The sequence below is a fragment of the Peromyscus maniculatus genome, chromosome 18 (genome assembly GCF_049852395.1).
Source record: "Peromyscus maniculatus bairdii isolate BWxNUB_F1_BW_parent chromosome 18, HU_Pman_BW_mat_3.1, whole genome shotgun sequence".
Classification (NCBI taxonomy): Eukaryota; Metazoa; Chordata; class Mammalia; order Rodentia; family Cricetidae; genus Peromyscus; species Peromyscus maniculatus.
The window spans coordinates 10,908,715-10,924,179 of record NC_134869.1 but is presented as its reverse complement, the minus strand read 5'-3'; the positions used below and the strand labels follow the sequence as shown (position 1 = coordinate 10,924,179).

At 44.2% G+C, this 15,465-nt stretch overlaps 1 protein-coding gene and 1 long non-coding RNA gene across 2 annotated transcripts; one reads left to right on the top strand and one right to left on the bottom strand.

The window, feature by feature from the left end:
- Positions 1 to 158: 158 nt before the first annotated feature.
- Positions 159 to 2,374, bottom strand: LOC143269399 (uncharacterized). The gene is made up of 3 exons (XR_013045795.1): positions 2,260 to 2,374; positions 1,032 to 1,126; positions 159 to 864 (listed from the first exon to the last, which is right to left on the bottom strand). It is a non-coding gene; the product is annotated as an uncharacterized LOC143269399 (long non-coding RNA).
- Positions 2,375 to 3,988: 1,614 nt separating this feature from the next.
- Positions 3,989 to 15,459, top strand: LOC143269395 (disks large homolog 5-like). The gene is made up of 7 exons (XM_076554510.1): positions 3,989 to 5,543; positions 7,522 to 7,684; positions 9,174 to 9,305; positions 10,384 to 10,567; positions 13,435 to 13,547; positions 14,502 to 14,596; positions 14,763 to 15,459. The coding sequence occupies exons 2-7, from the start codon at positions 7,614 to 7,616 to the stop codon at positions 14,816 to 14,818; spliced, it is 651 nt and encodes a 216-aa protein (XP_076410625.1). The 5' UTR covers positions 3,989 to 5,543; positions 7,522 to 7,613; the 3' UTR covers positions 14,819 to 15,459.
- Positions 15,460 to 15,465: the final 6 nt, after the last annotated feature.

Below are 15,465 nucleotides of genomic sequence, written 5' to 3'. Positions count from 1 at the left end.
ACATCCAAGTCGCCATCCCCCTGAGTAGCCCAGAGGCCCATGGCTGGAAAGTCCATGTGTAGCCCGAGCTTCCTGGATCTTACTCAGATACATCCAAGACTGTGATTTCTGGGTTTGCAAGAGTGTGAAATCTCATGTACTAAAGAAGAGTCTCAGAGTGAAAAGTTTGAAATTTATTTTATTCATAAAAATACATTCATTTTACTCAATGGGGTTTTTCAAAACAGCAGTCATTATAAACAGTTTATAGCCTTAGCAAACTATTAAAACAATGACAAGAAGAAAAGTATAACAAAAATTAACCCAACCTTAAATAAAAATGAGGAAAACCAAAAAGCAAAGAATAAATATCCCAAGATATAACACCAAAAATGAAGGAAATTTCAGTTTCCTTTGGAATTTCATTATGGAAGAGCAAAAGAAGGAAGGAACTGGCTTATTCTCTATAGTAAATTATCTTCAGCAACACTTGCCCATGACATGGCCTCAGCTTCTGCACTGTACTAGAGAGAGAATCTTATGCTTTTGATGTGGTCTGTCTGGAGGGCAATGTGACATTAACACCGTCTTCCTTGTCACATTTCCCACCACATATGGAGTCAGGGTTCTTAGTAATTTGTGTTGTGTTCTCTGTATATTAGACTTGTTACTGACACAAACTTTTCTCCAAGGATAGTGAGCCAACAGATGTGGATCTGATTGTGGTTGGATCGTCTGATGGTAGGTTGATATTTGCCTCACTATTGAGTTAAAAGCTGAAAAGAGGTGGCATTTTCTGAGGAGTCCTTGAACCTGCAGTGTAGAATGTCATGCCTTCAAGGTGTCTCTGGCTTCTTCCAGCCTTCTTAGTCTTCTTAACAGGTGCTGTCAGGGAAAATCAGTAAAGAAAATATGATTCAGAAACAGTTTTGCTGTGCACATGGCAAAAAAATCAGGGCCTATTCATCCCTAGTAAACAAAAGTTAAGGAAGGAAACACACCCCATGAACACCCTGGCTGCTGGGGATGGGGCTCAATGGTGGCTGACTTGCCTGAGATATAGTGTTTCTGCTTCAGCAGCTCCATCTGCAGGAGGCTCTCATCCTGGGCTGTGGTCTGCTTCAGTTCCTGCTGGAGGTTTTCAAACCTAGGGGAGGAAGGCAGCTGGGACACAAGCCTGGGGGGACCTGCCATCTCAGATTTTGAGCCCTCACTAGATCTACTCAGCTAGACAATCGAGCATTACCTTTCAGCTGAGTTCATTCCCTGCTTCCCCAAGGGAAAAGGGTCAGAGAGCACCTGGGCAGGATTTTTTTCTCAACTTTTAAAAACGAGTAGACATTGAACTGGAAAATACACACTGTGCTGGATTAGAACAACAGCATGTTTCTCCAACAGTTCAAAGACATCATTTTGGAGAAATATCATTATGACAAGGTCTGAGGCACAGGTCAGGGAAGATGTACCTGGCCTTGATTAGATACCAGGTGAATGTGAACCTCCTGGAAAACTATGCCTGCCCTCTAGTGGAGCCTACACAGTAATGCAGAGAAGGCCTTGCTTATTCCTACATCTCAGAACCCTGCATTGGCTTAACTTGTCAACTCCTACTCTGTTTATGACCAGAGTAAATCTTCTCATGGGAAACTGATAAATATTGCAAAGAGCCTGCAATCAGCAGGAGACTGCTGGATACAAATCTGCCAAAGGTTAGACACTTATCTCTAAACGTGATATTCCTGATGGAAAAAAAAGTTGCAGGAGGACATACTTTCCTCATGATTGATGATCCCCTCTTGGTTTCTGGCTGCCATGTGAATATTTGTGGGGAGATCTAAACTAAGAGATGAGATACTAACGCCGGGCGGTGGTGGCGCACGCCTTTAATCGCAGCACTCGGGAGGCAGAGCCAGGCGGATCTCTGTGAGTTCGAGGCCAGCCTGGTCTCCAAAGTGAGTTCCAGGAAAGGCGCAAAGCTACACAGAGAAACCCTGTCTCGGAAAAAAAAAAAAAAAAAAAAAAAAAGAGATGAGATACTCAGAGCATATTAGAGGACTCAGAATGAAAGAAGGGGACACAATCCCCATAAGACCAAGGAGAAAGCATATTGCTTCCTGGACAGAAGTTCCTATTGACTGAGTCAGAAATGACACTCTGAGGTGTTCTTTTCCTGGCTGTGCCTGGAAGCTTTGCCAATTGAACAGAAACTCAAAGAGGACAGAGATCCAGGTACAGTGGACCCACTTAGATCCCCCTGCTTCTGGAATCCTGGGCTCCTACCTCATCTGGGACACAGTGAAGTGATGCTGCATCTTACTGCCAAGTCCCTTTGCCGGGTGAGCAGCTCCTTCTGCTTCAACAGGTGCTGAAGATTTTCCTCAAGTCTTTGATGTTCCTGTTCATTAGAACATTGTGTTTTTAGGAGAGGGTTGTCTGCAGCCCTGTACATATAGACACATGCACACACACACACACACGCAATTGAACACACACATGTACATGGATGCACACATACAAGCACACACATTTCATACATGTTTAGTTTGCCAGATAACACTATTGTTAGACAAGATCACCTTGGATACTATGGAGAAGAAAGTGACCTATCATTAACCCACATATTTTCTACCCTTATTCCATCCCAGAGGATGCTCTCAACACTGGGATGTGGAGAAGGTTGTGTACTTTTACTCTGTTTTGATAAATTTTCATTTTATTTTTACTTTATATATGCAGTTGTTCTGTCTACCTGTGTGTCTGTATAACACATGCATGCCTGGTGACCTGGGAGAAGAACTCAGTGGGCAGATCAGTCAATGTAGTACTTGCCTTGTAAACCTGTACACAGACAGCTGAACGCCAGGGATCCTTTACCAGTAATACAAGCTCTCCTAGCAAGTTCCCCAATCTGTGCATTGAAGGCTCAGTCCCCAGCACTGAGCCACTGGATAGCAGTGGACCAGCCCCTTGCTCTCTTTCTCTCAGTTCTTCTCAGTTACTCCAAGGAGGGCAGCTTCCTCCTAAAGAAGCTCTCTAAACCACAGGTTGCTTCAATTTAGTCTCAAAGCAAATAGTCAGAAAACTAGAAAATCTCTAAAATCAGGAGTCTATATTAACCTTTCCTCCAAGTAAGATGAATGTGTCAGGATTTTTTGAGTAACAGAAGGTTGACTAACTCATGGCCAAATAATTGCATATAATATTCCATGCTTCACAATATTCCATGGACCACATTGTACATTTTCCCTCATCAATGAAAGGCATCTGAATAGTTTCTAGCTGGGGATGTTCTGAGGAGTCCTGCTGTAACCCTGTTGTCCCCAATATTCTCTGTGGACACCTACTTTACATTCTGAATCAATGGTCCATCCGGAGTCTGCAGTTCAACTTTCTGAATAATTGTACATAGCTTCTCACAGGGCTGCACCATTTTACACTACTAGCAATATCTGAGAATTCTCATTTCTCCCAACCCTCCATCAGGAAGTTTTTAACTCAGTATGAAGAAGTTTGGAGTAAAAGCAGGGTGTGAGCCGGGCAGTGGTGGCGCATGCCTTTAATCCCAGCACTCGGGAGGCAGAGCCAGGCAGATCTCTGTGAGTTCGAAGCCAGCCTGGACTACCAAGTGAGTCCCAGGAAAGGCACAAAGCTACACAGAGAAACACTGTCTCGGAAAAAAAAAATGTTCTGAGTGCCACAGACACAACATGGAGTGGGTGCTTTAGAGTGTGAGGAGCCTAAGGGGTGCACTGAGACAGCCTCTTCTCACACCTCAACATAGCTGTGGGACTTCTGCTGGGCTGAGATGCAGCCACAAGCACCTCTGCAGTTCAGAATTCCTCAGGGAATAAAGTCCAGGCCAAGCTCCAAGGACAAGGTTAGCTGAACCAAGGTTAAGCAAAGGTGAAAGGAAAATGGCAGCAGGCAATGAGGAGAAAAACAAAACAGGATGCAGGGAAGTCATCAGTGGTCAGCCACCATTCGCCCAGAACAGAGAAGAACACAAAACCTCAGGCACCTTTCCTGCCTCTCAGTAGCCTCTTTCTCACCTTCATGTACCCCATTACTTTGTTTTTCTCCCAAGGATTTCTTTCCAGATAAATAATTCTGCCTCTACAAATACCTGAAAAACATTTTAGCTTGCATCGGTTTCTTTGTCTTTTGTTGTAGTTAGCTGTGAGGACATGCAGAGTAATGGGGAGCTCCATTTCTTCTTTGACTGATGCAAAAGTTTTACTAACAAGATAAGGCACAGTACTTTCTCATTTAAATCTGTCTCCATCATTCTTAAAGATGATCCACAAAGACCTGGGATTATTTCAAAGACATAAGATCACCTGATTTTTGACAAAGAAGCTAAAAGTATACAATGAAAAAAGAAAGTGCCTTCAACAAATGGTGGTTGTATGACTTTATGTTGACACATGGAAGAATGTAAATTGATCCATTACATATGCCCACACACAAAACTGAAGTCCTAATGGATTAAAGACCTCAACATAAATCCAGTTACACTGAACCTGATAGAAGAGAAGTAGCACAGACACTGAGAGCAACAATAAAGAAATGAGACCTCTTGGAACTGAGAAGCTTCTGTAAGGCAAAGGACAGGGTCAACAAGACACAATGACAGCCTACAGAATGGGAAAATATCTTCACCAACCCACATCTGACAGAGGGCTGATCTCCAAAATATATAAAGGACTCAAGAAACTAGACATCAAAATATGAAATAATCCAACTTAAAAAATGCGGTACAGATCTAAACAGAATTCACAACAGAAGAATACTAAATGGCCAAAAGACATTTAAGGAATTGCTTAAAATCCTTAGCCAAGAGGGAAATGCAAATCAAATGACACTAAGATACCATCTCACTAACAACCTCATAGCTTGATGAGCTCTACTGACACTGGGGGAATCTTCATAACTAACTATGTAACATTTTTGAGCCCACCAATCTCTAAAATTCTGAGGATTTTCCCTGGGGATTGTTAACTTCAGAGGTCTCATCCCTACTAATCCCCTTTATCCTGACCTCATTTCTAAGCATCCTTTCTTTCTCAAATTGTTGATTATTAATCTTGAGGAGAAAATCTAACCAAGGACAGTGCATCCGAAGTGAGCTTTCAACTTCACTTAGATAAAGTTTCTAATGAAGCAGAGGCCTAGATTTCTGGCTTTGGAAGGAGGATCTACCTAAAGGCTTCCATTGTGAATCCAGAGGCTCCTGAAAATGGCACCTTGGTTTCAAGTCACTTTTGGGTGAGGTATGTAACAGGGATGAAATAGATATACCAGGTGACATCAGCACATGGACATTCTACTGTATCCTGGAGAGCCCTGGAATTCCATGTGATGTCACCAGTGTTGTGGCAACACCAACTGTCATTGGGGCATTTGTGCAGTGTCTTGTGTTTCACCTACAGACATGCTGTCTAGACTGAACAGGATTCTTGGGAGACAGGATGGAGAACACAGGGAGACCAAAGGGAGGCAGAAGGAAGATGGCCTTCAGTCTCCATGTCACACATCAAGAAATAGATGGTCCTGGGGAAAGTGCAGTGAGTCCTGGGAAAGGGATGGGGAGCTTCCTGAAGGAGGAAGGCTTGAGCTGCTCCTTTCAGGAGTGGGGCTAAGCAGGTGAGAGTTTCTGAGAAGCAATGGGCCTACCTGCTCCTCTGAGTTCTTCAAGGGCAGAAAAAAGTTGAGGATTTTCAAGGTTAGTTGGGCAGAGAGCCAGGAATATTCATGGCTGCAGCTGTTCTGTTGAGGGCCCTCTGCTTTCACTCTGAGTGGGAAGGAAGCACATGGGGACTAAAGAAGTTTCAGTACCAGCCCAGCAACGCACACACACTGGATGTCTTTTGGTGTGTGTCACTAATAACAGAGAGAGTAATGTCCCCTGGCCAGAGCTAGAGGCTCTCTCATTTTAAATAACAACCACTAGCAGGGCAGGAGCTACCAAGTATTGCTTCATGTCAGTGATCACTAAGGTTTCTGAGTTCCTCCCCTCTCACTAGCCAGTCATCTTCCCTCTACCTTGAGTGTAGGACTGGGATATCACTCTTCCTGTAAGTATTTGTTCTTGGTGTCAGAGGGCTCACCTGTGGATGCCCAGTTCATAGGTATTTTCAGTCACACCTTTCAATGGTTGATAACATCTTTGCTAACATCATGATGGATGGAATGTATTCTCCTGACGCTTTTGGCAAAAGTTTCATCTTTACCTATGTGACTTATCATTGCTCTGACAGGACCCACATAATCCTCCACCATCCTCATACATTGTAACTGCCCTGTGGATCTTCTCTGATGTGCTTATTCACCTCGTGGAACTGATCTTCCTTCCCCATTATACTGAGCTAATTTCTTAGCATCTTTTATTTCTCATCTTGTTAGAGATCATCAGGCAGAGAAGAGCCATTCCTGGGCACAGTTTGGAAAATGAGTCTTGCCCTCCATACATGATGAACTAGATTCTAAGGAATCAGAGAGATCTCTGGATTGGAAGGAGAAGGTGCTGAAGGCCTTCCCCTGTGTCTCAGGGAAGACTCCTGGACAGGGCAGCTTGGCTTTTGGTGAATTGGGGAAGAGTTTGTTATAAGATAGGTGAAGGCTGTTGGCAGTGACCCTAACAGTCCCTTCTCTGGAAATTCTATTGTATCCTGGAGAGCCGTTGGCATCTTTTGTGAAATCACCAGTGTTGTGGCAATGCCGAATGCCCTTGAGGATTTCATTAAGTGCGTATAGGGTTCACCAATCAACATTTTGGCAAGATTGAGCATAATGACTGGAAGAGAGATCTCTAGTTTTTTAGGGAGGAGTTGAGGCCAGAACTGGACCTTCTAGTAATGGGGTTCAGTAGCTGTAATCATCTGAAGCCATGCGCCTATGCTGCTTCTCTGGGTCCCTAAAGAGCAGATCCAAAGTGGAGGTTTCTGATGGTTAGTTGGCAGAGGGCCAGGAATGGTCAAGGATGCAGTTCTGTGCTAGTACCTTTTTCAGTTCATTCTGACTGTCAAAGAATGCCAAAGGAGGCACAGAACCACTAATGAGGTATCAGGGTAGCATGTTGCTGCACTTTATTCTCAGTGGATTTCTGTAGGTTTCATGGATATCTGATATAAATACCAGAGAGCAAAACTTTCCATCCATGTACCCAGGTCTGAGACATTCAGTGTCTTTTAGTCCTGCACACAGGTTATCGGGCCGGGAGGTACAAATTACCAGGCAGTCCAGGACTTTCTTGGATCATAGCAGGTATCTGGAGACAATTCAAAGCCAACATGACTGGCCTTGCTTATGCCTTTCAGGGACAGTGGGGCTGCAGTAGGGCCTGAGGCATATATCTATCCTCAGAGATTGGAGAGAGACACATTGCTTATGGACTCCAGTTTAAGGATATCTGCTCTGAATTTTGGGCCTTCGTTGGGTTCCATGCATTTCCTCTCCCTCAGGCCTCCTCTTGGGACTCCACATGATCTCTCTTGGTCCTGTGCCATTCGTCTGTACAAATTCACTGTGTTTATGTACCTACAGGGACTACCAGGAAGGCATCATCCACACCTGTCTTCCTCACTGAGCAGGAGCAGCAGCTGAACTAGGTGGATAAACTGACCCTTCAGCTACAGATGATGACCAATGAGAGGAATGAACTGCTGGAATTCCTGGCCCTTTATAACAACAATGAGTTGAACAACAGGTATTCATCATGCCCTTTTCTCTGGTGACTGTCTTGACCCTACTGTGTCCTGAATACATCTGAGAGGCAGAACTGAAACCCGTAGGAGTGAGATTTGACACAGGCTGTTCTGATTCCTCCAAATGAAAAAGCAGAGCCTATGGCCTGAATCACAATCTACAGATGGGCAGGAAGGTGTAAGATCACAACATGCATTTCAAGAGGCCTTGACAGATATCGGCTTTTAGGAGATGCTTGATGCTCTGGGTTGAGTGTTTATATTTATTTTTGCTTTTTGCTCTGGGAATAGGCTGAAAGGCCTTGTGGTCCTACTCATCCATCTGTGTGTCTGGAAGGCTTGGAGTTCATCCCTGCTCCTCTCTGGTCTTGTTCCTTATACTTTGAGGCAATACTCCCTACCTGCATTTCTTTGACATCCTGTGTGTGGGCTTATGTGTGTGAAGTGCTCTCTAAGGGGCCCAAACATTGCAAACAAAGCAGTGGCCGGTTTGGCCCTTTTCACTTCTCTCTCCCTTGATAAACCATTAGATAACATTCCTAAATTTAGTCCCCAAAGTCCATTCCCTTTTGTGGACACTGACTCATTCTTGAAACTAAACACCAAAGTTCAACAATCAAAATTTATTACTTGGTTACACTGGCTAACCTGTCCCATCAGAGCTCAACAATTTACCCAGCACAGACTTCAACTTTTCTACTTAAAAACCCACTGTTAAAAAAGCCTGCTGCTTGCTGTGGGCCTTCGCCTGCTCAAGAGACAGGCTCCCAAGCTATGCTTGCACTGCTAGGTTAATAAATCTCCTTGTGCTGAGGATTGTGTGTCTGAGTGTGTTCTGTACTGTCTCTGAGAGGCTCACTTACAGTGTGTGTGTGTGTGTGTGTGTGTGTGTGTGTGTGTGTGTGTGTGTGTGTGTCCTTTCAGATCCTGAGAGTCAGAGATTGATAGTAGGTCTGAATATTCACATGTCTCAAAGATTTCTGGTGATGGAAGTGCTGAAGCCAGGGAGCCCCACATTGAACATCACTGCTCTCAGCCTTTGTGCTCATCCTGGTCCCTCATTGGAATCCCCTTGGGTGTTTATAAAGCCATTTGAATGTAGTGCCTCCCCATGGCAATACAGATCATGAGTTCTGGGTATCCTTGTAAGGAGAAAGAATCTCTGTTCTCAAGACAGTGGGAATGTCATTGCAGATTTCAGATACACCCCCATCTGTGGCACAGACTGCTCAGACCTTCATAGCCAGCTAGTCTGCTCCTAGAGGTCTACTGAGGGAGCTCATGTAGCCCTGTCTCCTTCCCTATTGACACCCAGCCTTTCCTGGCTATGGGACAGTAAGGCAAGTCTAATGCACATCAGGAGGTCCAGTATAGAATTCAGGGTGTGACATCCAGTGGGCTACGGTAGTATAAAACAGAACCTTAATTCATGTGGTCCCTGCCGCCTGTGTTCATGGGGTTCTTTGCTCCTGGGGCCATGCCCTACCACAGGCTGAAATCTGAGCTGGAGATGCTGAAAACACAGCATAAGAAGGAGATGTCAGATATAAAGAAATTCCCCAAGGAGATTTGTGAGGCTTCGTACAAGTGCAAGGAGCTGAGTGAGCAGACCAACTCCTACCGGTGAGTGCCTAATTTAGATGGGACCCCTGAAATTGTTAAGGACTGCTTCTGGTAGTCTGAAGTTTTTCCAGACCTGCCTGACCCAGCTGTTAGGAGGAATCTGTCCCACCTACCTCCTGAAGCCAAATGGTCCCAAAGACACACACAGAGGCTTATATTACTTACAAACTGTATGGCCAATGGCTTAAGTTTCTGGCTAGCTAGCTCTATCATCTTAAATTAACCCATTTCTATTAGTCTATGTTTGCCACATGGCTGCTGCATGGCCAGGCTGCTGGCATGTTGCTCCTTGGGTGGCAGCTGGCATCTTCTCCACCTCTGACTTTCTTCTTTGTCTTTTCTGGATTTTTCTGCCTGGCTCCATGCTGCCTTGTCATAGGTCAAAGCAGCTTACTTTTTAACCAATGGGAGCAACACATATTCACAGCATACAGAAACACATCCCACAGCAGCTTCTTCCCTTCTTCACCTTTGAACAAAGTTGGGCTGTAGTTCTAGCCTGTTTACCTCTTAGTAAGCAGCCTGTCTGATAGCTCTTGGAATTGTGCCTCTTAGACTGAGTTCTCCTAAGAGTGAAAAGTCTGAGAGCCCCTCCCAACATTTTCCTGTCAGCTTCTGGAAATTCTAGACAGAAAACACGGTTTTCACCATGAATGTTTTCTGTGGCTCTGGCAGGAGATTACAGAGCTGGTTTCTATGGAAAACATGAAATGTATTCCCACTTGGTCTTCTGTCGTCCCCCCACCCCCCAGACCTGAACATGGTTTCCCTCTTCCTGCTCATGTTTTCTCAATACTGTGAAAAGTTAAACACCAGGGTGTGTGGTAGAGGGGTAGGGGATCTAGTTTTCAGAGTTACATGGATCCCTTTTGCTGTCAGGGTATTCAGAAATAGTTTGAATCTTTCTGGAATTTGGCTATTCTCTGGCTTTTGTCTGCACCTCAGTCATGCTGGCATGGCTAATGTGGCTTCATCCCAGGGATCTGGGGTTGGGGAGATGACATCTTGCAGGAATAATGGTATTGGGAGGCAGGAGTGCAGATGGAGGTGGAGCTCATCATTTTTGCTGATATTTCAGCACCCTCTACAGTCAGCTCTTGAGTGAATGGACTCGGCTGATGGAAAAAGTGAGCATGTTGAAAGAGGACCACAGAAAGCTGCAGGGGGAGCAGATTTTACTACAAGAGTCCTGTGAGGAGGCCAGGAGGCTCTGTGAGGAGGCCCATGAGAAGATCTATGACCTTTGGACAAAGCAGCAGCAGGTAGGTTGAAGCAGCAGGGCCAAGCTGCCCACCTGTCTAACCATACACACACATATACACACACTCATGTAACCCTCTATTCACTTATCCAACTGACCCATCCCATCCAATAGTTCATTTCTGTGATCATTCACAAGTCTTTCTGAGGAGTTAGCCTCTTGGAAGGCACTGCATGACTGCCAAGGAAACCCTACTGCTCTGCTAGAAGCTGCAGTCCATGGAGGGAGACGGGTCAATCACTTGTCACTTACTGATATGTTAGCACGGAAGGAGCGGTGTTATGATGGGAGCCACATAGGGAGTAGCACAGAGATCTGAGTGATTGAGTTCAAGAATCAGGATCTCATTTGCTTGCAGAGGTCATATGAGATCAGAGGCAGAAACAGTATGGAAGGAGGAACATCCCCTACAAACGCCAAATGACTGGGTCTTGTGGACATCTTTTTGGGTGTCATATGGCATTTTACCCTCTTGTTCCCAGACTGCCATGGTGTTCTCTTTACCTGGTTAACCTCTTGGTTCACAATGACAGAAACTAAGTAACAGCTTGTCAATACTGTTTCCTCTGACTGGCATTGGCCAGTTCTCCCATCCTGGATCTTACACTCGGAAGCTCACTGGATGACCAGGGATGTGGCCAGGGCTTATGACAGGCAGGGGTGAGGGTAGCAGATTTGAGATTTTAAGAGAATAATTTCTCCAACTACACCAACATAGCCTGCAGAAGCACAGCATGTTTCCCCAGGCATGTTTAGTCTCAAAATGATGGAAATCAGAACTGTGGGTCTCACTGGAAACAGCTAGTGTGAGGAGTCTAAATTCAACTGGTAATGCCATCCTCATTCAGTTGATGTCCTCCTCATTGCATTCTGTTCACTTATGATTTGAGGTGTGTGTGTGTGTGTGTGTGTATGTGTGTGTGTGTGTGTGTGTGTGTGGTGTATGCATGCGTGAGGGTGCACACATTTGTTTGTTTGTTGGAAGACCACATCAAGTGACCTCTCTTGCTTTCTCCCTTATTCCCTTTAGCCCAGGTCTCTCACTGAACCTGAAATTTTCTCTTCTGGCTAAGCTGGACAGCCACAGATCTTTGGATCTCCCGACTCCTCACAGTAGAGCTTACTGTCTTTTTCTGTATCATCTCATTACTAAATGATTCATTTGGTCAGAAAAAGAACTGACTTGCTGGTTTCTCTTAATTTTTACACACTTTTATTACTTTCGAATTAATTCATTTTGTAATAAATAGCAAAAATCAAACAATGGAGCTATTTCAAAAATCAACATAGACTTTTCTTTCACAGCATAGAGGTAACATCCCAGGATATTTCTAGTTGGTCTTACTGGCTACACAATATGGAACCTGACATTTTGATGCTCACTCTATCATGTATATGACTGTGTCTTAGGACAGATTCCTCCTCATAGTTGTATAGAGTGCGCATTTCAGAAAAGTGCTGTAGGTGACCTAAGTAGCCTCCTAGTGACTTCCTTGGGGCTGTTTTCATATAATATGCACTGTAATCTGGTCAAAAGTTATTGGGTAATGACAATGGGTGACTTCCATTCTCTGGTCTATCACTGTCTTCTGTGGAAAAGTCTGGGCAGGTTTAGTGAGGAGTCTATGATGGGTCAACTTGGATCTGTCAGGAGGCTTCATGTCCAGCCCTCTTCCATGGGCACTTGGTCTTGTGTGGTCAAACTCAGTTGTGCAGAGGTTGTTACTTTTCTGTACAATCAGTGATTCTGGTGATAAAAACTTTCCTAGTAGGGGAAATAAGTTCAGGCCAGGGCAGAAGAGCCTGGATGGGTAGAGTCTTTTAGATAGCGGGGAGGACCCACTACCTCCCCCTAGAGTAGAAAAGCAACACTCTAGTCTTCTGTCTTGCTCTTCTGGGTACAAGAAAGGTGTGTGTGTGTGTGTGTGTGTGTGTGTGTGTGTGTGTGTCTGTGTGTCTATGTGTGTGTGTATCTGTGTGTGTGTGGTTTGTGTGTCTCTGTGTGTGTGTTGTATGTGTGTGTCTGTGTGTTGTCTTTATGTGCATCTTTGTGTATATGGGAATATGTGTTTGAGCCCCTATGTGTATCTTCACTCACTCACGGAGCAATGGAACATCTTTAAAAATGATGGAGAGAGACTTCAGTGAGAAAGTACTATGCCTAACCTGGTTAGTACCACTTTGCATCAGTCAAAGAACTGATGGAGCTGCCCATCATTCTGCATGTCCATAAAGCTAACAACAAAAGACAGAAAATTGATGCAAGGTAAAAGTTTTTCAGGTATTTGTAGAGGCAGAATTATTTATCTGCTTGGATTACCGGTCAAAAAACCCTGGGGTTCACCTGTCTGTGTTCAGGTTTATAAAGTAAGTACTACACTGACTGATCTGTCCACTGAGTTCTTCTCCCAGGTCACCAGGCATGCATGTGTTATACAGACACACAGGCAGGCAGAACACCTGCACATATAAAGTAAAATGAAATGAAAAAATATCAAAATAGAGTAAAAGTACACAATCTTCTCCACATCCCTGTGTTCAGAGCATCCTCTGTTTTCCTGCCACTGTGATGGACGATGGGTAGAGAGGGTGTGGGTTAATGAAAGGTAATTTTCTTCTCCATGCTATCACAGATGATCTCTTCTTACAATAGTGTTATCTGGGAAACTAAACATGGATGCAATGTAGTGTGCTTGTATGTGTGCATCCATTCACATGTTCAAGAGTGTGTACGTGCATGCATGCATGTGTGCGTGTGTGAGTGTGTGTGTGTGTATGTGTGTGTGTGTGTGTGTGTGTGCTTGCACGTGTGTGTATTTAAATGGTGCACACAATCCTCTCCTAAAAACACCATCTTCTAATGAACAGGAACATCAAAGACTTGAGGAAGATCTTCAGCACCTGTTGAAGCAGGAACTGCTCATCCGACAAAGGGACTTGGCAGCAAAGCTGCAGCATCACTTCACTGTGTCCCAGATGAGGTAGGAGCCCAGGATTCCAGAAGCAGATGGATTCAAGTGGGTCCACTGTACCTAGATCTCTGTCCTCCTTGAGTTTGTGTTCAATTGGCAAAGCTCCCAACCACAGCCAGGGAAAGAACATCTCAGAGTGTCATTGCTGACTCAGTCAATAGGAACTTCTGTCCAGGAAGCAATATGCTTTCTCCTTGGTCTTATGGAGATTGTGTCCTCTTCTTTCCTTCTGAGACCTCTAGTATGCTCTGAGTATCTCATCCCTAACATTAGATCTCCTCACAAATATTCACATGGCAGCCAGAAACCTAGAGGGGATCATCAATCATGAAGTAAAGTGTGTCCTCCTGCAACTTTATTTTCCATCAGGAATATCACGTTTAGAGATAAGTGTCTACCCTTTGGCAGATTTGCATACAGCAGCCCAGTGCTGATTGCAGGCTCTCTGCACTATTTATCAGTTTCTCATGAGAAGATTTACTCTGGTCATAAACAGAGTAGGGGTTGACAAGTTAAGCCCATGCAGGGGTCTGAGATGTAGGAATAATCAGAGCCTTCTCTGCATTGCTGTGTAGGCTCCACTAGAGGGCAGGCATAGAGTTTTCCAGGAGGTTTACATTCACCTGGTATCTAATCAAGGCCAGGTACATCTTCCCTGACCTGTGCCTCAGACCTTGTCATAATGATATTTCTCCAAAATGATGTCTTTGAACTGTTGGAGAAACATGCTGTTGTTCTAATCCAGCACAGTGTGTATTTTCCAGTTCAATGTCTACTAGTTTTTAAAAGTTGAGAAAAAAATCCTGCCCAGGTGCTCTCTGACCCTTTTCCCTTGGGGAAGCAGGGAATGAACTCAGCTGAAAGGTAATGCTCGATTGTCTAGCTGAGTAGATCTGGTGGGGGCTCAAAATCTGAGATGGCAGGTCCCCCCAGGCTTGTGTCCCAGCTGCCTTCCTCCCCTAGGTTTGAAAACCTCCAGCAGGAACTGAAGCAGACCACAGCCCAGGATGAGAGCCTCCTGCAGATGGAGCTGCTGAAGCAGAAACACTATGTCCCAGGCAAGTCAGCCAACATTGAACCCCATCCCCAGCAGTCAGGGATCATGGGGTGTGTTTCCTTCCTTAACTTTTGTTTACTAGGGATGAATAGGCCCTGATTTTTCATGCCAGTGGCAGAGCAAAACTGTTTCTAAATCATATTTTCTTTACTGATTTTCCCTGACAGCACCTGATAAGAAAACTGAGAAGGCTGGAAGAAGCCAGAGACACCTTAAGGCATGACATTCTACACTCCAGGTTCAAGGCCTCCTCAGAAAATGCTACCTCTTTTCAACTTTGAACTCAATAGTGAGGCAAATATCTACCTGCCATCAGGCGATCCAGCCACAATATCATCTACATCTTTTGGCTCACTATCCCCAGAGAAAAGTTTGTGTCAGAAATAAATCCAATATACAGAGAACACACAACAAATTACTAAAACCCCTGACTCCATATGTGATGGGAAATCTGACAAGGAAGACTGTGTTTATGTCACACTGCCATCTAGACAGACCACACCAAAAGCACAAGAGTCTCTCTACTGCAGTGCTGAAGCTGACGCCATGTCATGGGTACGTGTAGCTGAAGATAATTCACTACAGAGAATAAGCCAGTTCCTCACCTCCTTTGCGCTTTCATAGTGAAATTACAAAGAAAACTGTAATTTCCTTAATATTTTTGTTTTATATCTTGGGATATTTATGCATTGGTTTTTGTTTTTCTTCATTTTCATTTAAGGTCTTGTTAACTTTTGTTATTACTCTTATTCTTGTCATTGTTTTAATAGTTTGCTAAGGCTATACACTGTATATAATGATACTGTTTTGAAGGCCCCATTGAGTAAATTGAATGTATTTTATGAATAAAATACAATTTCAAACTTTTTA